Here is a 27,225-nt window from a genome sequence, read left to right as displayed (position 1 = left end):
GTCCTGTGCAGTGGTTATGCTGTGAATCAAAAAAGCCAAATTAAATTGCCTAATTGGTTTCCTTGGGAAGGGTAAAACAGATTTAAATTGATTACCGGTAATGGCCTTTTGTGGAACCACATTGGCTTCTGCTGTTGCAGGAGGATTTAGCAAAACCAATTAATTTGACTCACCTCTTACGCGCCCTCCTTCTGTCTCCCTTTTGTCTCTGTCTGGGAGCTTTTTCATCTTTTGCTTTTCCAACTCTCTAATGCCCTCCTTCATACTCCCAAAAATAAAAGAAATGATGATGATAATGTCACTGGATAACAATCATTCAAGCCTAATTGGCTGAATACGGTCACATTGGGGGATGCTGATAGAATAGCAAAGATATTTTTTTCTATGTCTGCTGTCTGACAAAAGGTTATTTAGATCTCTCTCAATTACTTTGACCGTGCATTTGTTTGCTTCCGTGGTGTCGCTCTTTCTGCTGCTGCTGTTGCTTCGGCTTGGGGAGGAGAAAATAAGACGTCAAGGTCACATTTTGTCAGACAAGCTGATTAAATCCTTAATATGTTCTCTGTCTTTCTGTATCCGTGCCTCTGTATTCCTCCGCCTCCAATCAAATATTATCACAAGCAGACCTAATGTGACATTTAGCATGGGTAAATTGCAAAGGCTTAATGTGATTTCATTCATTACATTAGAGAATCTATTATAAAAGATTAAAACAGATGTCACCCACATCAAAGTAAGAATAATTAAAAGCAAAGTTTCTTTTTTCCAGAAGGCTATAAAATGTCTTTAGTCAAATTGAGAATGGTATATCATCTGTGACTGTCTTTTGCAACTAAGCAAAAGACGGATTTGTGTGTTGATCTCCTTCACCTTCATTACATGCAGTGAAATGAAATGCTGTTAGGCTGAATAGCCCGTGACAAATGAACAAAATAATTTCAAGCATTGTAAATTTATTTATAACCAACTTCATGGTTTGCAGAAGAGTTAAGCAGCCTTCAACTGCCCAAGGTTCAGTAAAGATGTATGAAAAAATTACTTAAGCACGGCTATTTACTTGGATTACAAGCAAAACCCTTTGGCATTACAAATTATTGTAGAAAGAGGCCACATTCCATTACGGGATTACTTTACATACATTAGTTGTAGGTGATGCAATTTTTTTTTTTTTAAACTAGCATTGGACCAGCAAAAGCTATCTCAGAAAAAGGTGTTGATGTTTGAACCCAGCGTGGGAGTGTTGTGCAGGGAAGATGTCCTTGACAGCCAAAGAGTGCAAGGTTTAAAAAAAAAAAAAGGAAAAACAGTATTTTATGACGTGTGATGCTTCGATTCTGTAGGGCAGAACAAGGAGATGAGAATATTGATTTACCACAAATATGACACAAGAAACACAATAGGATAATTACATGTTATGACAGCTGATTGAAATCTTAACACAATAACAAAGCAAAGCACACAAGTAAAAGAAGATGTGGTGATGACTGGAAATCATATTACTAATGACTTAAGTGTGTCAGCATGCAGTCATCACAGCACTTCACATGCTAAGAAGGTACAACACCTGACTACACATTGTTGTATTATTGGCAATTCTATTATTGATATAAAAAATCTTTGGATTGGCAGAATCGTAAATTAGGTCAAAATACAAACTGCTGTCGTGTTTCTCTAAATTCTATTTGGCTTTTTATCACATCAGACAAGAGTTTCAGCCTGAGTGTGCAACTTCTGACTCAGGCTCTGTTCTTAACACTTAGATTATTTTTTCAGAAATCACAGACTGCCCCAGACTAAAAGTAAAAATAACTGACCGAAGACCAGTCATTCCATTACCAAAGGGAACTTTTCACACTTCAAAAAGATGCATGCAGCTATTATCCTTAGCCTGATGTTTGTGAGTCAAAGGCCACAGCAGCATCCTGTATCCGCTGTCTTTTGTTTTTAATTAATTATTTGTGTCAGTTAAAACTAGTAAAAGCAATAAATCAAGATATGATATGAAGTCCCAAGATATAAAGATGAATTTTTTAAATGTGTGTTTAGTAAATGCCCCACGTGTCCTTAAGCAAAGTTTTCAGTCCACCTGATGCGTCAGAAAAGCCATAGAATAAAATAAAGGAAGTACATCTCTAATGTTAAAAGCCCCTTCATCTATTTATCATGGAGAACAATTTATTAAGCCTCGACTGTAGGCAAATATCTTAGAAATACAGTAAAGGAAACTTCTTGGATTCTTGAAGAACATCTTTGGGTTGTCATACTTAGTGATCGTGGAAATGCACAGTTTTGAAAATGAAAAAGTAAAGCTGCATGTTGCCCGTCACAATTGGTTGAACTATGACTGTTATTTTTTTTGAGAGAAAAAGCAAACTTTCCCTCCATCAGGTGCATGACTCATCCTGTACATTTGCAAACTACTGTAGCCAGAAGCCACAGCCACAGCCGCTAAAGCTTGTTTGACGTGCAGAAGATTTTCTTTTATCTCAGGTATGCTCATTGTTAACTTGCTCTATCAATCGAAATAGCTAAATGAATACTCATTTATTCACCCCTGTCAGCAGTATGGGTCAAATTTGGTTCATCATTCTTGTTTTGACCATGAATTAAAGTGTTAGATACATGAAAAATGTTGACATGATGATGTCAGCTGTCTCAACAACTTATTCAACTAAAAACATTTCCTGCAAATACAGACATAGTTGAAAAAATTGCATGTGTTTACTCATTGCTCGTGCTTTGTGGTGTTTCATGGTGAAACAATTCAATAGCTATAAGCCAGAAGAAAAACATGTCAGCTCTGGAGAAAAGACATGCAGAAGAATACTTTTATGGCAGATTACAAAAAAAGGTGACTACAATAAACCTTTAGTTATTATTAGAGCAGGTTTGCATTTCTTCATTCCGATTACTTCATTGCCAGTTTTCTTAACCAAGTCTAAACTAATATTTGTTTTGCCTTAATGTCTTATCAATAATGGAGTTTTAATTGCTTGTTGATCGTTTGAAATTAGCCACAATAAGAACAATTTTACATTCACAATGCTACTTCCTCCTTTGTCACCAGTTGCCATAAAATTTGTGCTCAGTAACTACATTTCTTAATAATCTGGCACAAGTGTGAAACATGTCAGTCTGGATTTCTGTGGATGGACCAGCAAACCAACATTCATATTGCCAAATAAAATCTTTGTATTATTATGTACATTATGTATGTGTTACAGATTATATAACAACCACACAACTAAACACATATCTGCAATTGTTATATGAAATACTTTATTTCTTCACATATTTTACAGTCTTCATAAAAAGCTGCTACATTAGAAGTGCAAACAGGACAAAGAGAGATTATGTACACCAACAATTTCCCCCGGAAGAACAAAATATACATTTTGTACATAACTCAGAAGCTTGTTTATGTAAAAAAAAAAAAGAAAAAGAAAAATCAAAGTAAATTATCTCACTCTTCTCCTCCTCACCGAGGATAGTCTTCGACCTGTAAATCCAATAAACATAAACAATAAGATAAGATCCAATAAACTGTAGAGATCATGCACATAATTTTAGCCTCATCTGTGCAAATGCTGAGATCTATAACTTGGGTAAATGGTATTTTACACAGCTTGTGCCCAAAGAAAAAGAAATTAAGATAGTTTATTTCACCTTTTCAGACAAGGGGGTAACTGGCAGCAGTGGCAATCCCACACTGGTTATTTTTGCTCCTGCTCATCATGATGTATCCCTTGTCACCCCATCCGAGACCCCAGCTATGGAAAGATACAAAATTGCAACGTTTCACTTCTATTTTGGTAGCTATAAACAAGAAGTCTCAATGCCACTCTCTGTTAACTTAGCCAGCCTCAGTGTATTCACTGCCAAACCCAACGATGAAGCAGGGGAGCAGCACATGAAGTAAATTTATGAGCAAGAGGTATGATTTACCTGTTTTTCACCAGCCAGTAGTCATGTCCATTCTCAGTACCGTAACCCACAGCCAGTACACCATGATCCAACTCTGTACTGCTGCACTCAGGCTCATCATACACTCCTTAAAACACATACACATTTGGGTTACATAAACTTGTGGATTGGCAAAGAAAAAAGATTATTTCCTATTTCGTTTCGTGTTCTGTTGTTTTGAGCATTTCTTAGCAGGTGTCCCACGGTGTTTAAAAGCATCTACCTGAATCATAGAGCTGGAAGGATGAGTGAGAAGCATCAATTCCCACAGAGACTGGTCCAACTGTGGCCACAGCCTCCTTCAAAGCATTTTCATCTCCTTGACTGACATCAGTGTAGCCTGTGCATGTGGCACCAACATTATCAGGTTGGTAACGGCACTGTCCATCCTAAAGGAAAAAAAAATATTCCACGAAAGAAAGCTCAGTTTAGCATGCTGGCACATTGTTAAATGAAGGTTAACTGTATGTCAACATAGATTTTTAAGAACTGTTTGGGATTTTTTTTTTTTTTGGGGGGGGGGGGGGGTGTAGGCTTTGCTCTCAGTAAGTTTCAAGGTGATGTGCAACTACATATTCTGTCCACACGATGCCAGTATTGTGCGCCTCTGCTGTGTCTCGGCCATTGTTTTTAATCGTTATAGTGACAGTTGGCTTATGACCACGAAATGTTTTACATTTAAAGTTTATGGGTAATATCTGTAGAGAATCACACCTAACACTTATTTATCCACAGAGCTTTCTGTTTACCTCTGCCTCATAAGGATAGGATTCCTCTGTGTCGATCCCTCCGTTTGCTTTGATGTACTTGAAGGCGTTGTCCATCAAGCCACCCATGCAGCCCATGTTTCCATAATCACCAGAGCAGTCAACCAACTGCTGCTCACTCAGAGACACCAGCTTTCCTGTCTTCCTGAAGTTCTGACCCTCCAGTGAGCCAGTCTAGAACAGGGAGAAGAGCATTTTAAACCAGAGAAGAGTTGTGTAAAGTTTGACGGATTACAGAACATCTGGTTATTCTTGTACATACTGTACTGAAGGCCCAGCAGGACCCGCACTCCTTTTGATCTTTGACATCAGTAACATATCCCTTGTCCCTCCAGTCAACAGTATTGGGCAGATCAGTGCCTTTGGGCTGCCGGAGGAAGGTTGAGCCATGACGAGGCATGGAGGCATTGAAGGAGTGCAGGCAGCCCTGAGAGATTAGGCGCTTGTACTCTTCATTTTCCTGGTGGAGAGGCACCAAATTCAAGTTCATGATAATATTCATACTATCCTTACATACAAATCACAACTTCTACAACTAATCTAAACTGGTTTGTAACAAGCTGTGTTATGGCAAAACCAACCACATCTGTTTTTCTTTACATACCATGTCAGCAAAATAGGTCATGCCAAGGCGGTAGGATTTGATTCCCTGATCTGCCATGATGTTGTGCACCAGCACCAGTTTACGGTTTTTGAGCCAGGTTTCCTGGCGCCGAGCCTCCTCTGATGGAGAGCTGTAAGACCTTCCTGGGGAACAGAAAAGGAAATTGTCAGAAATAGAAGAGGGAAAAGAAAAAAACCTTTTACCTGACAGACAAAAGACAAACTCATTCTCAATGAAACATCTGTAAAACTGTAAAACAAGAACAAAGCATAGTTATCTCAGTTCGACCAAAGAAAACGGCCACTCACCAAACTTAAGTTTCCAAGCATGGAACTCCAGGTCTTCCAGAGTGATGCTGGCACAGCTGGCCACAGCCAGAACAGCAGCAACGAACAGCAGTGACTTCATCTTGACTGAACACAAGCAGAAAAGGCAGAGATCGTTTGTGATTTGCAGGAAACCACACAGGTTGAAGCTGATCTCTTTCACTTCAGCTTTTTTTCAAACATGCTTCCTGACATGATGTTTGATGTGATACGCGCACAACTTCACATCAGCTCTATTTCCCAGTTTCATCTCTCCCTCCAACTCCTCCTTTTTTTGGTTTCAGAAAGTAGAGGTAAAGGTTGTTGTTGCCTGTCTTGTTATTTGTGCTGTAGCCACTTACCTGCTTCTGTGTCGGTGTGTTTGACGAAGACTGTGGTACAAACACCTGCTGGTGATAGAGATCTGCTTCCTAGATGGGTGCTTATATAAGGGACTACAGTTATGACTGCCTTATTCCAGTCAGGTGGCTGTCACGAGCTCATAAACAAAAAGAGAGTGAGTTAATCATTTAAACAGAAATGCCTGGAGTTATGAATAATGAGAAAATGAACATGATGTTAATCATGATCAACTTCAAAACTTCAAAACAATAATCACGAGAGCTCCAAGTTTCCATGAGAGCACGATCATGAGCATAAATTACTCAGCAGTGTTGCTGTTTTGAAATCAGAAAGTCACACGAAAAAGAAACTGTTTGTGCGTGCGTAATATTTTTACACAGAAAACCACAGCTGGGATTTTTTAATTCTTCTCAGGGCTCTGAGTTCAGTCAAAGACACGAGGGGCCTTCTGACAGAACAACCCCGACACTAACACACAGAATCATAAGCCATGTCTGTGCTAACGTGGGCCGTCTCCCACTTGTTTCATTTGAAACCTCATAAGCAAAAGGTTTCCACGTTGGAAAATAATGTATACAAGTAGAGCGTGTGCTTTTCTTTCTGGAAAAGGTAGGCAGCATTTCATCTGACACCCACTTACTGAAAGCTTGAGTGGTTTACATGAAATATCAGGATTTACTTAAAGTGTTTACCCATCATCCCTCTTCAAGAAACGCTGGACTGAGACTTTTTCACTTTATGTACACAAACTAATTCAGCCAGCCTCACACCCATTTTGCTTTTGAAATGCCCTGAACACAAAATACACCTTCGGAAAATCTTTTCTTTGCATTTGACATTGTTTGATTCGTATGATTCATGGTTGTTTCCGCTGACAGTTGTTCAACACTTCCTCTCTGTTTCCCACACGTTCATCTTGTTTTTCTTCTTTTTTTTAAGCTTTACTGTAATTTCTGAAATTAGCAAATCTTACCAATCTACATTGCCAGGAACATACGAAAATCCCAGTAAATAACTGAATTCTGTATATAGATTCTGTGTATATATCTATATTCTGTACCAGCTGCACCATGTCAAATTCCTTGTAAGTGCAAACCTACTTGGCAATAATTCTTCTGATTCTGATTTTGATTCTGAATAGAGAAAAAGGCGAGTAATCATGAATAAGCAAAAAAAAAATGCTGAGAAATGTTTAAACGTGTCATGAGTTAAATGAGTTAACGTGTCATTTTATTTTAGTCTGGAAATTATGGCAAAAAATGTGTGTACCTGATCTTTGAGCTGTCTTGCGGTCTTAGCAGCATATCACAAACTAATGTCTGACTTTGTCTCATGGATGGTCACAAGGCTTTCAGTGTTATGACCGGGCTTCAGACCATAAAGTTGCTGTGAAATGAGAAATAAAAACCGAGAACGAAGCTAAAAGTTTACAGATGTCCTTAAACTTTTTTTCTTTTTGTGTCTTGTATCTTCCTGTTTTGTTGCTGGTCACCCACAAAAAAAAAAGTGAACTGAAGTTAACTGAAGTTAGCACACAAGCGTGGGCTCCTTCCTATAAGAAAGAGCAAGTAATATGTTTTACAGTAACTGACACAAAACTGAAATAGTTGCAGAAGTTTTATTTATTTTGGTGTCTTCTCTACATATGGTAAAACATAAGGGAACTGTCCATTAAAAAAATTCTATAAAATTTTTCTAACTATCATGTGACATTTCTAATAGTTCTACTAGCTCCTTTATATGAACTTTTTTTTTTTTTTTATGTGATTCTGTATATTGCAAATGGGACTTCCAGCAGTAACCAGTCACATGATCTGCTATCGTTGAGGCTACATGTGGGTTAAGGTATGAATTGTCTTGTTGTAAACTGTGACTAAGACTCAAGAAGTTGACAGGGTCCTCTGTTCTTAGGAAATACCATGCAGTTCATGAGTATATTGTAGAAAGTGTCAAAAGTACCATACAACAGAAAAATGACCCCGTGACTTACATACACCCGTCGGCCACAACAATGAGGCCTCTTACATGTGAAGTAAATAACATTGATCTTCTCTTAACACCTGGCACCTGTCAAGGGATTAAATCTAAGAGGCAGCAAGTGAAGAATGTTATTTTTTAAATTGCTGTTGATTTGTAAAGCATGTCCAAAATGTCAGGTCTTGTTTGTGTATTCTCTGTATGGTTAGTATGTACCAAAGGAGGTCTAAGGATAAACAACCAGGGAATCAACAAGGTCATGGGTGTTTGAGGTTAACTTATGTGCATTGAATGTAAAGGCAGGCTCATGTCGTCTGATTTCTCAGAGGATTTACTGGAGTAGAAACTGCTGCAATATTTAATGCTGCTTAAGATAGAAAGGTGTAAGAAGATGTTTGTTTTTCTTGCACATCATCCACAGAGGCTGATATTATGCCATGTCCTTCACACTGAGCTTTAACAGAAACTCCTATTTCCATTGATTAAACCCTGTGCTGAGCCTGCGTGCCTGTTTTTCAAAACTAGTTTGTGCGAGTGAATCATAATCTAAGAGGGACAGCCACTGCTGCTCAGATATGTTCTGGTTCTGAGGCACATTACTTTTTTTACTCTGTGATTACTGCAGCAGCTGTGTCTTGTCTAATCTTTTTTTCTTTGGTCCCGGATCCTCCGGTATTGTTTTCCATCTGTGTGAAAGCTCAGACAGACACAGCCCATTGCTCCAAAATTTAAAGGGTTCTGGTTTTAACGGTTTATATTTATAACTGTTCATGCAAACAAGCTAAATGGAAATCACATCTGTGCTAGTGATCACAGGTATATTAACTTTTGTTGCCCTGGGTTTCAACTTTGGATCCTGAATTCTAACATCACCTTTATGAGTCTTTTTTATTCTTCTCAAGGCAAAATACTCTTCCTGTCAGCATGAACACTGCGCATGCATATGCATGATGGTTTTCAATCATATGACATGTAACTTGATGTTGCACAGGAGTGCACACACTTGCGTATATTGTACTTGGGTATATGCTGTAAATCAAACTGCACAATAACTTAAAGTAATTTCTCAAATTGTAGGCAGCATTTTGCTGTTGTAGCTGAATGACACGCCAGTGCTTCCCAAAAAGAAGCCTTTCCAAACATTTTTTTGTGGGGACCACACAAAGATTAATGTGGCTCCTAAACAATCCATATCCTTGAGCATATAAGTTAAAACAATGTGTAATATAGCATGGAATCACCCATTAGGTAGCTACTGGTGTTAGACAAATGTACATTAAACGTGCAGTTTGGTTTAAAATAGATAAATGCTTCGTACTTTCAAAGTTTGTCAACTGCATTTAAATTGGTCAAGCTCACGATTCCTATGGACACCGAGTGAGTTTTTTAAATTCTTGCTTTTTAATCCGCTATGATTAGCAAAGGGGAAAAGTTGGGAAATGCTTTTGCCACGCTATATCCAGGAAAATGGTTGTAATTCGTGCCAAGCTCTGGAGCTCTGGAGCACTGTTGTCACTGTTATGTTCGCTGTCTCTGTCGTTGTCCTAAATGTTGTTTGTGTGTGTGTGTAAGCAGCCAACTCTACCCTCGGGTATGACCTAACCTCTATAAAACATTTACAACCGTCATGTGACAAGATCAAGTCATGAGTCGGCAGAACAGCAAATACAAGAATGGGAGATATACTGTCCAAGTTCATAGATCAAGGTTTGTGTGTGCTTCTGTTAACTGAAGAATAGATTGAGTTAGAACATATCAGCCTGTTTTTAGCAGATGGGCAAACATGTTTGGAGAAGCTACTGAGCTGATTCTGCAAAGGCCATCGGTCATAATTGCTCAAGTTATACCAGACAATGACCCTTTCTTACGGTGGCCGAGAAGGGCAAAACAAAATTACAAACTCTGAAACACTTTTACATTTTGGAAAACAAAATAACATTTCCCAAAACAAATTAACATTTCAGAAAACAAAATTACAAACTCTGAAACACTTTTACATTTTGGAAAACAAAATAACAGTTCCCAAAACAAATTAACATTTCAGAAAACAAAATTACAAACTCTGAAACACTTTTACATTTTGGAAAACAAAATAACATTTCCCAAAACAAATTAACATTTCAGAAAACAAATTAACATTTCAGAAAACAAATTTACATTTCGCGAAACACTTTTACAAGTTCCGAAACAAATTAACATTTCACAAAACACTTTTACAAAGTCGACAATATTACGGAAAGGGAGGTTCCTAACCTCCAAGTTCCGAGGTTGACCCGGAAGTTATAACGGAAGCCTTCGATTTGAATTCATAGTGATCCAAGATGAACAGCGATATAGCAGCGTTTCAAAACCATATAGAACACTAGACTGAGCATTGGCTGCTGAGACGCGAGAAAAACGGCCGCCATCTTGGAGTGGTGAACGTCAAGCTCACGATAACGTTTGTCATTGAATTTGCAACTAGAGACTTGTCAAGATGCCTGGCTGGTGTTCAGCATACAACTGCTCAAACGAGCGAACCAAGGAAAACAGAAGTCGTGGGATTACTTTTCACAAGTAAGATTTAACATTACCGTACTATTGAATCTATTTGTTTTACCAGAGTGTTGTAGTATAAATAGATGCTCCTGAGGCCGTGGCTAGCTAGATTAGCTCACAAAATGAATATGAATGGCTTGATTATATGATAATGAAATTAATGAAAATGAAAACATGACATAGGCTACTTGAACAACAAAGTAATAGTGGAGTAGCCTGGGAATTCCCATGCTGCTTTGCGCTCGATTTCATTCTCACTGCAAAGTCAGCCTGGAAACCACCGCCCTTATTTTTGCCAGAGTTTGGGAACCAATCACAGAACGGGGGGGGGGGCGGCGGCAGCAAGACGATGACGACGTCTATGCGCTACACCGAAGCTTGTAGAGTGTTAATTCAACATGACAGCGGACACAACGTTACCGTTCAATGCAGCCTTAGAAAGTGTTTCGGAGTAGATTCACCCTAGGGTCATTTGAACCGTGACATCCAGCCAAGTAGCCCACCCGAAGTTTTTCCGATCTTGGCTGAACATCAGCTGAGTTACTGAGTTATCCCGAATAGCTTAGTACAAGCGCTAACGGACCCTGGCAGTATCTCCAAAATTACCACACTAAAATCACATGTCATGAAACCAAACTTCTACAGTAGTACAAATATGGTCTGTACTCACAAAACGATGCATTTGGAAGTTTGTACATAGTCCAGGAGTTTATTATTATCATCAACACAAGCCTGATAGCTTTTCTGCTGCTAAAGCTACGTCGACGTCACTTCTGGGAGCTGGGAGCTTCAAAGTAAGATGAGGGTTGAGCTACTACTGTAGACAACAAAGCAAGGCTGCTCAATTTCTCCATTATTAAAATAAATTCACAACTCTACAACATAAAAATTCATGTAGAATATAGCATATAGGCCTACTTTGTTGTCAATTTAAGTAGCTTAGAGCGCAAGTTTACTTTTATTTTCCATTTTTTTCTTCTTCCTCGTCGAATTTCTGTCGTCATCTGGTATAAGTGATACAATTGGCTATGAATCGCGCGCAAAGCAGCATGGGAAATACCTGACGTCATTTGATAGACATTCGTAGTGCCCAATAAACGGCTCTAGGCATTCGTAAACCACGCCTCAAATACGAGAAAATGCACACCTAGTTCCCAGACCACCATCTCATCGAGATTGTGGACGCGTCAGCCAGGCTAATAGCGGAGGGCAACGGCAGAGTAATATTGGCGTATTAACACTATGCGACCACATCGTAAATGAATGACCGATCAGCTAACAGCTGACAGATGACAGCTGAGAGCTGACAGCTCGGCATCAACCATAGCATCCTATTATATAAATGGCTTGAAATTAAGGAAATGAAAACATGACATACTTTAACAACAAAGTTTAAAATAAAGATAAACAATAAAAAACTGTACAGCATTTTATGAACTTCATTTTAGGCGAACGTATGCTAAGGTTACTGAGTCGTATCACTGTTGATATGGGTGGTGGAGACGTAGCACATTACAAATGAAAACCAGAACATGAATGTGAACATGATGAACAACAAGGAATGACCAAAGTTACATCTGACACTTTTTAAGGTTTCCACAGGATACAGAGTTGAGAAAAAAGTGGGAAGTGGCGCTGAGGAGAGATGGGTTCGCAGCAACGGATCATTCCATAATATGCAGCCAACATTTCATGCAAAGCAGTTCTCTTTCAGGGCTTTTAGTCCTCTCTGTCTCTCCCTCTCTCTCAATTCAATTCAATTGAATGAGCTTTATTGGCATGAAAAAGTAAATGTATTGCCAAAGCATAAAATATAATGAACATGTAATGATTAATTTATATTATACACATTGTTTTTGCTGCAATAAAGTGCAGTGTGTCTGAGGGACTTGTTTTGAGGTGCATCCAAAATTGTAGTGCTCTTTTTTGTATATTAATGGCCAGTGGATATCTTCCCTACATATATATATATATATGTACATACACATATATATATATATATAATTGTGGGGAAAAAAAGAAGTGTGAAAAAAAACAATATTGAAATGTAATGTTGAAGGTCCGTGTATGATTCACTTAAGAACTAAAAATAAAAATAAAATGAAAAAATGACTCGTTATCTCATTGTTTGTTTTTCAAAGGTGAACCATGAACTATTATGTAGGCCTATATTGTGTTACGTTATGCCAAGTAGGAACAATAAATCCCGCCAAACCATGTTTTTTTTTTATCAGTGCTTCACGGATGACATTTAAAACGCATAAACACTGTTCATTGCTCCTATCAACCCGGTTATACTGAATGGAGCGAATCACCACTCCAATATGGCGGCCCTGCGTTACGTTCGTTGCTCAGTCTAGTCACAGCCATTATAACGAACAGCCTTGCCACTCTGTATTAAGCCCCATTGTACCGGCTTTTTGGCTGCAGTTCCACCAGAATTCCACTGGGGGCGTCGGTGGAGATCAGAATGAATGGGGCCCAATGGAGCTAGATGCTACAAATGGTCAGTTTCACCTAAGTCTCCTCAAGAGCGCTCAGATTTGAATGTAGTTTCTGAGAGCTCAACATGGGTTTCAAGTAAAAAATCTACTGAACGAGTACATATATCCCTTTGATTTCTTACAGGTTGGCTTCTTGTTGTCCACAACGCGCTAGCATTGTGCTAATGACAGCTGGTCGACCAGCTATGTATGACGTCATTTACACTTCAAATCCTTTTTTTAAGCAAATGAGTGGCTCTAAAAATCTAAAACTCAGCCATGGGTATTTTCTAAACACCCTCTTTCGAAAACAACATTCGAATTACTAGAGAAAAAATTATATCTTGAGATAAGGGCACGAAAGGGCGTATAGCTCCATAGGACTCCATTCATTCTGGTCTCCAAAATTGGGCGCCCCACGTGGAAAGAGGGTGGAACTGCAACCAAAATCGCCTCGTTGGAAACCGGAAATGCACCGTGAGTGGCGTATCTGTCCTATTATAGAATCTGTGGTCTAGTGTTCTATATGATGTCTATGTTCAAAACGCTGCTATATCGCTGTTCATCTTGGATCACTTCCGGGTCAACCTCGGAGCTTGGAGGTTTGGAACCTCCCTTTCCGTAATATTGTCGACTTTGTAAAAGTGTTTTCTGAAATGTTAATTTGTTTTGGGAAATGTTATTTTGTTTTCCAAAATGTAAAAGTGTTTCAGAGTTTGTAATTTTGTTTTCTGAAATGTTAATTTGTTTTCTGAAATGTTAATTTGTTTTGGGAAATGTTATTTTGTTTTCCAAAATGTAAAAGTGTTTCAGAGTTTGTAATTTTGTTTTCTGAAATGTTAATTTGTTTTCTGAAATGTTAATTTGTTTTGGGAAATGTTATTTTGTTTTCCAAAATGTAAAAGTGTTTCAGAGTTTGTAATTTTGTTTTGCCCTTCTCGGCCACCGTACTTTCTTCCCTATTTTAAGGTTTATAGTACAAGGAGGTTTTTCCAAAAACTTTTTCAACTGAAAATGACACAGTTTAATACTCTGAATTATGATTTGTCTTCATAATTCTTTTTCTTAATTTTCTTGGTCTCTTCCCAGTAGCCATGCAGCGACATGCGCATTTACGAAATCTGACACCAAGGACTCGTTCAATCTGCTGATGACACAACGGGAGAAAACTCCTATTTGCATTAGCTGGTCACTGACGGCAGAAAAGGCATGCTTACATCATGTTACAGCTGATAAGAACATCTTTTGCTCATGGACAGATGGCGCAGCTTTTGCAGTGTTTAAAACATACCAGAAGATGGCAGTGTTTCCACAGACTTTTCTCATATGTTTGAAATGTGTCTCCCACCCAGCTAAATGTATGTTAACAGTAAAATAGTGTCCGTGTCTTACTGCTCCATTTGCAGCTTCAGCATGCTAATTCAGTCCCTTTTATATGCCAAGAAAAATTCAGCAGCGCTCATTATGAATTCATCTTTATGGAGCTTTGTGTAACTACTAAAGTATGCAGTGGTCGAAATGTAAACTATTGATGTTATGTGGGGTTTATTGACAGCTAAGAAATATAATGTGACAACATTTTTCAGGAGCATGACTATGGAGTAGATCCTGGAAGGTCAGGTGTGACAAGAAATGCCAGTCGGAAAGGCCAATAAGATGGCTGGAATTGGAAAGTGAGAAGAAAGCAATGCCTGGTAAACTCTTCTAATTTCATTACGCTACATGTTTCCTCAGCTTAAAGCCAATCACATAGTTGGCTGCTCTCAAGAGGGGTTCACATATAATGTAACAGCCACTAAATTGTGACAGTTGCGTAGACTGGCATACCTTAGCACATAAGCTGATTATTGGATCAATAACACAGCAACATTTGGGGCATTGCTGGGATGGCTGGCTTCTCTGGTTTCACATTGCTGGCATTCACCACTCGTTCCCACTTTATAGGTGACAAAGTGTGAATGTGAGCAGGAATTCAAATGGAAGGCCTTTAAAATAAGTAGTGAGTAGTGCAGAGTAACCTTGATCACATCTGGCTGTGCTACTGTCTTTCCACAGTCACTCAAAAATCAGCTCATTCGTCAGTGTGCATAGTCAGAAACTGATATCAAGGCCTCCACAAAACCTATGTTGCTTACCAGTTACTCTTCACAATAGTGTGCCTAATTTATTTAAGCTAATCTAGAAGTGTTCATACGTTTGTTCTACTACACTCACACACAGGGCCGCTGACAGGTTTGGCTGGGCCTGGGACAAAATTCTCTGAATGCCCCCCCCCCATTTTATTTACCACTTTGCCTGGATATGGATATGGACTGAGTGGAGTTATGGCTTTCAAAATCCTACCACAATAAAACTCACGCTATTTTATTCATTTAGAGCTCATAAACTGCACATTTCATCAACCATTTTTCACTTGACCAAGGGAATCATGTTAAGGGTACTTTTATTTATCGCCAGACCAGCATGTATGTCCGCTGAACTTTCTGAGAATGTTCGGCGAACAAGGCGGAGCCCATTCATCTGGCGAGTGTCAAGTTAAATCAGTCTAAACGAAAGTTACAGGCTACCCCAAAATGTCACCTTTATAACCCATTCGTTACATTCAACTCTATCTAAATGGCAATTTCACACGTTGCCATGTCTATACTGGCTTATTTTAAACAAAATAAGGTTAAACCAGAGCCGCGTTACACTGGCTGTCATTCAGCTGACCGGGGATGATTCTCAAATCAATTCAGCCTGATTGGTGTGCGTGCCTGAAACATTTGGACATATTTGCGGACTAATGCGCATATTCCTTTTTTTTTTTTTTTTGGCCCCCCCCCATTCCTGGGCCCGGGACAAAATACCCGTTTGTCCCCCCCTATCGGCGGCCCTGCTTACACACAATGTCCCATGTGTTATCCGTTATAACTTCCAATTAGGGATGTCCCGATCCGATCACGTAATCGGAAATCGGAGCCGATCACATGGTTTCTGACTGATCAGGGATCGGATATATAGCCTATCTATATAGGTATATTTATTCTCATTATTTGTTATTTATCCGAACTATAATATTTCAAAACAAATGGGAAAAAATAACAGCTTAGTATTTACTGTTTTGTGATGGTACCGTCAGAGCTTTTCAACCATAGACACAATATACGTAGACACCTCATAGACTGACTCTGCCTATTGGAGCTGACGTGTCAGCGCAGCCGCCATCTTGGATGGGTCTCCAATGCCTCCACATTGCATTTTGACTGAGGAAGATGTATATCCCCAAATACAATAATCTCCCCGAATTTTTATGTCTATGGTTTCAACTACACACAGAAACAACGCATGCGGCATGACGTCACTTTGCTGCGTGCCGTAAAGCGAAGCAGAACACGGCAGCAGCTTGAAGCTGGGGCGTGAATGTCTGCGGTGTGGAGGTATTTTAAAGTGGATGACCAAAACGTTGCGATTGCAAACTGTGAGACATTTCCTTCTGTGAAGCCAGAGGAGGAGAGTAAGGAGTGCAGTTCCGAAAAGCACATTACTGGCCTTACTTTATAACAGTCACTTTTATTTGCTTATTTGTTTACATACCTGCCAGGTATTTCAAGTTTCAAATTCAAATTTCAAGACATTGTTGCACTAAACTACAATGTGAAGAATTTGTTTATTACTTGATTACTTTTTTTGTTCAAGCTACCTCACAGAAGTGCTCTATTTATAAGTGTTAAATGATGAAAATAAGATTCAAAGATTAAAATCAGGGACATCCTGGATCTGTTTCTTCGCCGTTCTTAATTTTTTTAATGGACTGTAGAAGTATCGGATCGGGACTCGGTATCGGCAGATACTCAAAATAAAATGATTCGGACTCGGGGGCAAAAAAACCTGATCGGGACATCCCTACTTCCAATGTTGAGGAAGATAAACATCCAAGAGATTTGACAATGTATCATAAAAATATTTATTGACGTTACCATTGGACAACAAAAATGAGAAATGAAACGCACACAAAAAAACCCCAAAATATTCAGAAATTCCAAATTCCAAACATCTTAGAATGATGGAGGAAGAGAACTAAAATGGAACATCATCAAATTGAAAATACAGTCTCATCTGAGAAGGGTCAGATTGAACAATTTCTGACAAGTCGTTGATGAATGACTGACAATACTCTGATAAAAGCTGGATGGGAAACACCACCAAAAGCATGTGGCATGGGCAGTTTTATCACCGTCCTCGTCTGGAAACACAATAAACTGAACCACAGTCATTTCAGAACACTGGCCAACCAATCATCTGAGAAATGCACATTAACACCAATAAATAAAAACAGTTTATTTTAGAGCAAAATATTGTATGATAAAAACCAAAAAAAGGCCTCATGTTGACAGTCACAAAGCATAAACCGCCATCATTTTTGCTCTTGGATATCGCTGCATGTTGCATTGCATTTGTGAAATGCAGATTAGTGGATAATAAACAACAACTGTACCAACACTGAGCCAAAAACAGGGATAACCGGGGACATTGGAGGAAATCCCTGCTCGCTGCTATTCATCCCTTTGTTTCTCTGTCCCCTGCAAAAGTCTGTTGTGATCCTGTCTCTCTCAGTCCAAACAGGTCACTGTAGCTTCCACCTTGCCAGGTTCTGTGTTGCACCAGCAGCGCCAGGAGATGAAGAAAGAGAGAGCAGAGCACAGGTTGTAGCCAGTTCAGACGCTCTGTCACTCTCTCTTTCCCTCTTTCTGCTTTATCTCCATGGTGCACACATGTCGACCTGGAGCAAGGCTCTATACTGGCAGGGGAAGCTAAGAGCAGAGAGAAGGGGGTGGATAGATGGGGATGCAGTGTGTGTGAAGGGGGATAAAGACACACGCTGCTTCAATAGCGGAGCAGGTCCAGGGACTAATTGGATCTGGTAATGGCAGGTCAGTGTGACTGAAGGGCTCGTTAGAACCAGTATAGCTCCTTGCCTTTCTTGTGCTGCTGGAGGCCTGAGGAAAGAAAAAGACAGGGAAACAATGAGGACGACAACAGCGAACAACAGAACACAGGTTGTCATGGAGCCTACTTTGGCCAAACATCCTGTTTTAGAGCCGGGGGGGGGCAACTTCTCTGATGATTATGATGTATTGTGTGTTTGTGTGTGTGTCAGCACAGTGTACGTGGGGCTAATTTACATAGAATGTTTGGATCCGTGCATGTGTTTCATGCAGTTAATAGCCACTCAGAATTGAAAGGTGATACAGATTTTTGTGCAGGAGTTTGTACGTTAATGTGAAAGGTTTTAAGTATAAATTTTTTCCTTCTATAGCCTATCTGATTAAATTACTTTAACATTATCAATTCAGATTATGAAGCCTTGCAGTAATTACAAGGAGAGAAGTACTAAAACACTTTTGTTTGTCATATTTTTGTACCTACACTGAAGTGTTAGTGTCTGGCCTTGGATGTTCCTATTTTCATAACTGGGCTGACTATAGCTTCTAAACTGTAAATAAGGAATTACTTATATGACGTAAAAAAAGCCAGACATTGTTGAGTGGATACCTGCATCCATGTTGAGCGCCAGAGTCTGGCTTACATCTCCAGGCGGAAGCAGGCTGGGCCACGAGGCGGTGGGCTCCAGCTTGCTTACTTCATAGTGGCTTGGCAAAGTAGGGAGATGAGGCGGCCTCACAGTGGGCATGAGCAGGGGCCCGTAGTGGGGATCCAAAGCTGACGGTGAATACAGTTCATGAAGAGGCCGTGGGGGGCCATAGGCCTGGGCCTGAGGATATCCCCAGCTCTCCGGAGGGTGAGGGTGGGGGTGAGGATGAGCGTGTGGATGAGGATGAGCATGTGGGTGCGGAAGGCCCGGATGTAGCCCCGATGCGTATGGGTCTATGGAATAGGAGGGTGCACCCGTCTCACAGTGGGGGCGGCTCTGAGGTGATGAGTAGCTGCTGTCCCAGAAGGACGGGGGGAAGCTTCGTCGGCTGCTAGGTGAAGGACTGTCTAATGGGGGAGGGAGAAAACAGAGGTTAACAATGATCACTTAGAGGCCAAGTCAAGAACAGTTGCAACTCTTTGTGGTGAATCTCTTGATTTATAGAAGCAAATGCACGGGCTGAAACTGCGCAACACATACAAACATAGATGTCACTCCCATGACTGTTACACGCCCTGGCCCAGATATCTTCCCTATTGGATCATACTGTCACACAGCACTAGCCCCAACAAGACACAGAAATAAACATAACCACGTTCTCGCAGACAGAGCAAGAGAGAAAGAGAGAGCAAGGTAGAAAGAGAGACGTTCCCGTATCCAAGAATTCTATATAAGGCAGACGCTGTAACCTGGAGGCAGCCCAAGGCTCACAGAGTCTTAAATCACTTGCTATCGTGACACCTCTCACTCTCATGTCAGCCCAGTACTCCTGAAAGTCTACCAACCCACTAAAGCACACACACACACACACACACACAGATGAGCAATTCTGGCCCCATGTTAGCACCCACTGCCCCTCTCTTCTGTCTTTCGCACCCCCACCTGTTGTTTTCTCGGCCCCCTCCCACTCTCTCCTCGCCCTTGACAAAATGTCAGCAAGCCATACTATGTTTTTAGCAGTATCATTTTATATTTAGCTATTCCTCTGAAAAAAGACACCATGCTTCACCCTGGGAGGTAGTGTTTCCCACTGCCCCTATCACGCTGACCGCAACATATATAAATCTGACCGGCAGGCAGGCAACTGACTGTGCAACCATTGTGGGGCAAGAGCTGGAGCGAGAGTCAGAATGGCAGCCATGGAGACGTTTGAAGGGGATACGCCAGCGAGGCTGTGCGCTTACGGCCATGTATAAACATAGCATCTGTTGTGAGGCAGGGAGCGTGTGTCAGTGCCGAAATGAAGACGTCCGGCTGAACAAGGACTACGGCCACAGCAGCACGAGGGAGTGTGGAGGCTGCAGGCCCTACATGGATATCTAAGGGATATCCTCAACCTGCTGGTAGAGAGGTGCAGAAGATTTTCAATTGTTTGTTGTTTTTTTTGTTTTTTTTTTGTTTTTTGGTGCAATCAAAGAAAAAGAAAAAAACTAAGAATTAAACATATTCAAACATTTTTTTAAGGCTTATGAGCCCCAAAGGTTGCCATGACATACATATCTGTATGTTAAATTTTTAGCCAGATAAACTGTCTATAATAACTTTCAGATTCTTGAATAACAATCCAAAATCAGCAACAAACAAGACTGTATTTATTCCAATTGGTCTTTCTTCAAGTTTTTAGCCCACTCAGAATAAGATCAGTCCCTATTGACTGCCCAAAACTCCTGACCTGCATGACCTTATGCCCTGACCTCGCCACAGACAACAGTTCCCACAAGCAACCCTTCAATCATGTCACCTGATCACATCACCTGTCTGACCCTCTGCTGCGGTCTGCAGAGCTGTCAGCTCACCCTGTGTGGCCTCAAAAATACAAGATACCCTAACTGCGACAACTCTGCCTTCTGCCCTCTGAGGGAGGAATATGCAATGTAGATGAGGAGAGTAACCACCCTATCTCCATTTAACTAACTGAATTCACTGTAAAAATCATTGTAAGTCACAATCTTGTTAGAAAATGGCATTAAAAAAAAACTATAGCTTTTTTGTTGTTGTTAAAACTGTCTTTATCATTACATCGTGGAGTGTAGCCAACCCAAATGGTATTTTCTGTTATTTACAATATTTGAAGACCATATCTATCTTTACTGAAAAATGTTGAATATGTCCCAGATTATCTAATTTGCACAGCAAGTTTGCATTACTGACACAAGAACAAATGTGCACCTTTATTTTTATTAACAGTAATGTCATATACCTGTGCCCTGTTGGTCTGACACTCGCCGCTTGCCCTCTCCATCCATATAGGAGCTGAGGGCCCTGGAGAAGTGCTCATCCACCACGCTGCTGATGTCTCCTTGGTAGTAAGTGAAGAGTACACAGCGAGAAGTCAGGTATTCTGCCTCGGGGGCCTCCTGCTTCCCCTTTGGGCCCTCCTCTGGCCTTGATGCCGCAGGGGTGTAAGAAGAAGAAGAAGAGCTGGATGAAGATGTGGAGGAAGTTGATCCTCCAGTGCCTGGGCCCCCAGACATCCCTTCGGGAACGCTGGGAGTGTCCATAAAATCCCGACTGCGCGGCAAAGTGCTGCTCAGACCTGTGGGAGCCTGTTGGGGGGAGGTTAGAGGAGAGGGGGAGGAGGAGCAGGGAGAGGGTTAAGACAGGTGTTGCCGACAACGCTTCAGTAGCTGAGACATTTTGACACAATGTTTTGTGTGTGGCAGCACCGGCATGTGTCTGCGTGCGCGCAAACATGAGTGCTTGAGCTAAGATACGATACACGTTACAGCAGTTACAGAAAATAGCCAAAGAAATACTTGTTCATTCAAATTCATTCTTGAATCCAAAACTTTTTCAATGCATTTGTATAAATCGGGTTATATGCTTTTACGCATAAGCTCGTCTCAGTGACCCTCATCTCTGTTGAAAATAAAAACTATCATTGGAACGTTTAAATATTTGCTCACTTCCTACCTGTAAGCTATTGATAAAAGCAGGAGCAGTCGGTGCGTACGGTGCGTAATGTCCATAGGCTGGGTACATAACATCCAAACAGCTCATGGTAAATGAGCGATGTCTTCACTGTTCTTTTGAAACCGACCTTAAATAGCGAGAGTGCGACAACATTCCGTGTTTTTAGACGATGAGAAACGGGCTCAGGGATCGCCGATCCGCGTGAAAAAAAGCCCGTGCCAGACTTGACATAGCCGCTCCAGAAAGAGCGCACCTCTCCGCTCCCTGCGTGCGCCACAACAGCTGCGGTGGCAAAATGCGGTGAGGTTTATGAAGCAAGCATCAGTGTGTCCTGTCCTGTACATCTCTGAGTCAACCCCTCCCACCTTTAGCAGCCGTTCACCCCCCACATTATCACCACCAGCAGCACTCCTTCTTACACCAGATCTATAAGCATATAATGTGCTACTTACCTGCAAACGGATTTTTTCATTTTATAAAGAAAAATGAATTGCCTAAAAGCATGGAAATCATATATCAAATGAATAAATCAGGTCAAGGTGTGTGTGTGTGTGTGTGTGTGTGGGGGGGGGGGGGTTCAACATTCACAGTCAAATATCAAACATGGATGAGTGTTTTCTAGAAAACTTGGAAACAACTTGTGACGATTTGTGCCCCACCCCCAACATCTTATTCCTGGTGTCAAAAATAGTTCAATATGTCATCCAGTTACACAAATAGATTTAGAAGAAGTCACTGAGCTAACCAGCAACACAACAATGACCACATGATGCATGTGATTCTGTGACTTTTTTATTAATCTCTATGTACTATGGACACTTGAAAACTTTGTGCTCAGTCCAAGCTGAAAGTGTATCCATGGTCTTAAAACAGCCATCGGTTGCCAAGTAAACCCCCAAGTCATCTGAAGTATTTAGTGTGTTCCCAGAATGACACATAGGTGTCAACTATAGGTTGCATACACTGGTCATACCAACATGGAGGAGAAAGGGACTCTGCACAAATCTATGACAAATTATCACCTATCAGCAGAGCAAACAGAAGATATTTTCACACAGACACACAAACATACTCAGTGACAATCACAAACACTGCAGAAGCGCCAAATTAATTGTGTATCCAGGTGCAAAAAGACTTTAAAAAGATCATTTAATATGAAAACAAGTAAGAAACACTTTCTTGGACACATTGTCTGTTTCTCCTTTTTTGCAGGTTCTTGGGGTTTGGGCATGCCAGTCTTTTTGACAGGCACTTCAGAATGCCTGGGAGAATAGTGTGGAAAATTTGCAGAATTCCATGGACGAGTGTCAGATGAGGTGGAATGTCTCTGATGTATGCTAGTGGACGAGCTTCTCGGGAAGTTACATCGTCCCTCTGCTGCGTTCTCTAGATGGAGAACATGACCAACAACTTGCTACGCATACATCACACATAGTATGAATATCTGGAAGCAGGTTATTGGCATGATGATGAATCAAACATGCTCTTAAATAGCAGTGGATGAAGCTGACAAGCATGACTTAAGTTCTCACTTTGACCTGTTGCATCTCTGTTTTAATAAACTGATTTTACAGAGTATCTCTGCAATATAATACTTCTGATATAGCACTGCACTGCATAATATCTTAGGATATAGTGTCAGTATCTATGTCATATTATGAGTAATTTTAACTGTGCAAATTCACTTTTTAAAGAGATCATTAGTGTTGTTATTGGGGCTGTAATCCTACTTCAGTCCATTACCTTTGGAGTAAGATGTGCAATAGATCCACTAGATCCATATTTATGCAGGGTAATGCAGGACAGCGCAGGAGTCAGGGAGAAAAGAGTGATGCAATGCCAGAGAGCTCGCTGTTACACCAGCGTGATCAACAGCTGCAGCTGACGGAAGGGAAGAGAGACCACTATTAGTATTAATGGCCATGACTAAATGTCTCTGTCGCTTTCTGTCTCTACCTCCCACTTGTCTTCCCTTGTGATACACAAACCTTTTCTCCACACGTGTGAATGCACCAATGAGAGCGCGTGCAGAGATGCACGTAGCATTTTACCAAACGAGAAAGCGAGACGGCCAACCTGCAGAAGCATGGCAGTGATCCCAAAGCAGCATTTGTTCGTGACACTTAAAAGTGCATACTAAAAACTTTGCATGTGAAGAACAGTATGTTCAAGAGTACACAGTTGCTCTTGTGTGTGTTTTTGTGAGCAGGTCTATGTGGAGGTGTCTACATTTACTTGTATATGCTGAAAATAAACACAGGTTACATCACTCCTTGTGACCCTTCAGCACATGGAGGCCCCGCCCCCCTTAAAAGAGGTCTGACTAGAAGCCTTTCATTGGCTGAGATGTTGCAGGCCAGTTGAGGTAGTAATAGCAACCTGGCTTTATTTAGACCACTATTCAAATTGCAACATCACCATTAATAGTTTATAATCTTTGCTCGATAAACCAGAATACATTAAAGAAATAATTTAAACATGTGAACTACTGTCAACCCTTCAGAAGGTCTTTAAAATTAAAATGTCACAGATAATGTAACTTTATTAGAGTGTTTGCTTATAAAAAGAAAAATGAGGTTTTTTTGATGGTCTTTAAAGTGGGGCTGGTTGCAATCTGAACCCGAAACCATATAAGCTACCTCCTGAAACAACAAGGCCTTTATTAAGGTCTCATTGTGGCTTGGTCCCAAGAGGGTTGGACGTCAGGATTCCACTGTTGTTTATATGCCTCACTGTGTATGTGTATGTGTGAGTATATGTTCAAGAGATAGATGTACAGCTGCCTCGTTGTCCAGTTCCACAAAACTCATCTCAGCTGTTCAAAAAGATCACCGAGTGTCATCAGAAAGATGTGCTGGCACACACACACTAACTCACAAAGGGCCACATATGGACAGGTCTTGCTCATTCAACCTTCTACACAAATGTTGGTGATAAATCCTCTCTGATAGAATGTGCAAGTGTGCAGCTATTTTCTTTCCCAAACAACCCACCCATTGTCCTCACAGACCACCAAGATTCCAGAGACAAGAAGTCTGTTTAATGGAAAAGAATTTTAAGGATCATACTTGTAATAGGCATGAAATTAAGAATTGTACATTTTATTTTATTACTTCATCATCCACACACCAAAGCAATGCTATTTCCCTTATGAATCCGTTCCAGTTTTTAAGAAACGATCTCTTTCACTGCATTTTGAAGGGTTTAAGATCAAAAGGATCAAATATTTTTGCTTTTTTTTAGTTTGTCACATCTATGTTTTCATGTAGCTGAAAGCAGGGAAGAATTTGATTCTGATAGAGATACATCATCATTCAGTATTTTGGATCCTGAAATGCTGATTTCGCATTGCATTTTGATGTGTGGAGCCATTTAAATATTTTCAGAAAACATCTAAGATCCTTCTCACATTCAGATGTGTGCTGATTCCTGACTGTGAATACTCTTTAATGATGGCGTTTAGTAACTCAAATCTAAGAAGTTGTTACTTTCAGCCAGCACTGAATCCATCAATCACAGATTACCTTTCTTAAACACTTGTCAAGTTCCTGCAAGTTGATGTTCACGTTGAATTTAAGTCAAATTTACAGTCGAAAACAGGGAGCACATTTCACAAATCTAAAACTTGTGTACTTTTAAAATCTAAATGAATTGACCTACTTAAATATGTAAAAATAACTGAATTGTTCTGCTATTGTTGTTATTGTTGTTATTGTTGTGCAGCGTTTAATATGATCCCTGTAGGATATAGTGATAAAAGATGTCTAAAACAAACTAAAAGAAAGCTATATCATCAAAGCACCAAATGTCACAGGGGAAGATTTTTAACTAATAAGTAACACTGTGACATTTCCCAAGCTGAGAACTTATGTCAAGGCAATATTTATATGACAACTGAAATGTTATGTTGAACTATGCAAATGATGCATTATCAAGCTAAATGTGCTCTGATTTTCACACATTTGAGATTAGGAATCTTTCCATCGGATGAAGCCAAAAAGTCTGCTCCATTCTGTTGACATGTTATTTCCCTTATGAAAGAAGTTACAGACTTTTGGGGCGGTTGGTGGCGTAGTGGGTTAAGCAGCCGCCACATGTACAGAGGCTACAGTCCTCAGTGCAGCTGGCCCCGGTTTGAGTCCCGCACTGGATGACCCTTTGCTGCATGTCTTCCCTCTCTCTCTGCTTCCTGTCTCTCTCCAACTGCCCTATCCATTAAAGGCATCAAAAGCCCAAAAAAATATTTTTAAAAAAGATGTTACAGACTTTTAAAAGAGAATAAAGTCAATCAATATAGCTCCAACAACCAGAATAAAATCACATCTTTAGAACAGAATTGTTGAATAAACCAGGCTATCAACGACGAGCTCCGCTGTTAAAACCTTCAGAAAATAGAAGTAAAAGTGAAAATCTTGGTGTTTTGTGTTTTTCTTTCCACTAAATGAGAAAAGCAGAATAGCCACAACTGGCCAGTGTTTGAACCATTTGTTTGACTGCTCTGTGTCACCTTCAGGTTAGGAGCCCATTTGCACACTCCAGACCATACAACGGAGACCATCCTCACAGGTAAAAGCACACTGTTTATTAAAGGCTAACCTTCTGAAATGGACAGAATGTGAATTAACTACATCCTCTGAGAGGCTGACGAGTGCTACATTCCTAATATCCTATTACCGAAACTGTTTTGCTGCCACCCTCCTGCTGGGTCACCCGAGTAAGGCACACGCAATTCACATATTCGCATACTTACAGAAACACAAGCGCGTATAAAGCCAAAGAAATCAGACAAACATGAGAAAGATGCACACAGAAACAGTGATCTGGGCATGTGGGATTGTCACCTTCCTCCCTAACAGTCCTGCATCAGTGCGGCAGAGAGGGCGGCAGTGAAAAGGGCACCATGGGTGGAGGAATAGAGATGCGGAGGGTGGACAGAGGGCAGGTTCACAAATTTGGCATGTCACATGGTCAAACAGGGGAGATTTACGACTGATCAGGTTCCTCATCAGCAGCATGGTGTTGTGGCTTCAGAATGCCAGGTATGGGAGTGAGATCAGACTCCAGCTTTAGTTTGTTCACTCTTTCTGGCAACTGCAGCTGGTGTGACCGGCTGAAGATGGCAGCATTACTTGTGATCGCATGGGGAATGTGGTAGTCTTTCATTGCCTTTTATTTTACAACTTTAGCTCTTTAAATGTAGGCAAACCAGTTGGGGGAATTGCACAGAATGACAGTAAGTGCACTGAGTGAATGTGAATAACAGGAAACGAGGATGGATAAAAGTAGCTCAAAGAGGAGAGAAAAATCTTGACATTACGTACAAACAAATAAATGGATATAAGAATACACATACTTTTTTAATATGTCTCATTTTATTTCTCCCTCTACACTCAGGATCTGTGATTTACTCACCGGTGACATCATGGAGACCACAGCTATTTTTATTGGCTGGTAATGGTCCAACTCCTCTCCGTGCTTTGCCACCTGTCCAATCCCCACCAGTCAACAAGCCCCTTAGAAAAAAAAAAAAAGGCGAGAACCCAAAAATGATTGAGAGTTGAAAGGTGGAATACGATACATGCATGCCATGCTACTGCCCTAGGCATGTTTCCCAAGTCAAATGTCTTGGCATTGCTAGTCTGCCATCCCTAGTTGCCTTTGTTACTATACACTGAGT

General features: G+C 40.5%; 2 protein-coding genes across 3 annotated transcripts; both read right to left on the bottom strand.

The window, feature by feature from the left end:
- Positions 1-3,257: 3,257 nt before the first annotated feature.
- ctsl.1 (cathepsin L.1) lies at positions 3,258-6,099 on the bottom strand. The gene is made up of 9 exons (XM_075447849.1): positions 6,002-6,099; positions 5,643-5,747; positions 5,335-5,477; positions 4,993-5,190; positions 4,713-4,904; positions 4,187-4,352; positions 3,946-4,051; positions 3,667-3,770; positions 3,258-3,499 (listed from the first exon to the last, which is right to left on the bottom strand). Exons 2-8 carry the CDS (start codon positions 5,740-5,742, stop codon positions 3,671-3,673), a joined length of 1,005 nt encoding a protein of 334 aa, XP_075303964.1. The 5' UTR covers positions 5,743-5,747; positions 6,002-6,099; the 3' UTR covers positions 3,258-3,499; positions 3,667-3,670.
- Positions 6,100-16,927: 10,828 nt separating this feature from the next.
- Positions 16,928-21,884, bottom strand: vgll2b (vestigial-like family member 2b). 2 transcript variants are annotated; one of them, XM_075448645.1, is made up of 4 exons: positions 21,549-21,884; positions 20,836-21,181; positions 18,570-18,982; positions 16,928-17,979 (listed from the first exon to the last, which is right to left on the bottom strand). In XM_075448645.1, the coding sequence occupies exons 1-4, from the start codon at positions 21,633-21,635 to the stop codon at positions 17,794-17,796; spliced, it is 1,032 nt and encodes a 343-aa protein (XP_075304760.1). In that variant the 5' UTR covers positions 21,636-21,884; the 3' UTR covers positions 16,928-17,793. The 2 variants fall into 2 exon arrangements, with proteins under 2 accessions (XP_075304760.1, XP_075304761.1); XM_075448646.1 differs by having other exon boundaries at positions 17,835-17,979; positions 18,536-18,982; positions 21,549-21,881.
- Positions 21,885-27,225: the final 5,341 nt, after the last annotated feature.

The sequence above is a fragment of the Odontesthes bonariensis genome, chromosome 17 (assembly GCF_027942865.1).
Source record: "Odontesthes bonariensis isolate fOdoBon6 chromosome 17, fOdoBon6.hap1, whole genome shotgun sequence".
Lineage (NCBI taxonomy): Eukaryota > Metazoa > Chordata > Actinopteri > Atheriniformes > Atherinopsidae > Odontesthes > Odontesthes bonariensis.
The sequence above is the reverse complement of the archived record's forward strand: the minus strand, read 5'-3'. Positions and strand labels throughout refer to the sequence as shown.

Bases quoted from the DNA above. Each gene is read 5' to 3' on its own strand.
- vgll2b (XM_075448645.1), bottom strand. From the start codon at position 21,635: ATGAGCTGTTTGGATGTTATGTACCCAGCCTATGGACATTACGCACCG. The intron at 21,182-21,548 runs GTAGGAAGTGAG...TCCCCCCAACAG, and splicing joins CTTTTATCAATAGCTTACAG to GCTCCCACAGGTCTGAGCAG. The intron at 17,980-18,569 runs GTAAGCCAGACT...TTCTTTCCTCAG, and splicing joins GCCTGCTTCCGCCTGGAGAT to GCCTCCAGCAGCACAAGAAA.
- ctsl.1 (XM_075447849.1), bottom strand. From the start codon at position 5,742: ATGAAGTCACTGCTGTTCGTTGCTGCTGTTCTGGCTGTGGCCAGCTGT. The intron at 4,905-4,992 runs GTATGTACAAGA...TCCCTGTTCTAG, and splicing joins CCTGCTGGGCCTTCAGTACA to ACTGGCTCACTGGAGGGTCA. The intron at 4,052-4,186 runs GTAGATGCTTTT...ATGTGTTTTAAG, and splicing joins CTTCCAGCTCTATGATTCAG to GAGTGTATGATGAGCCTGAG.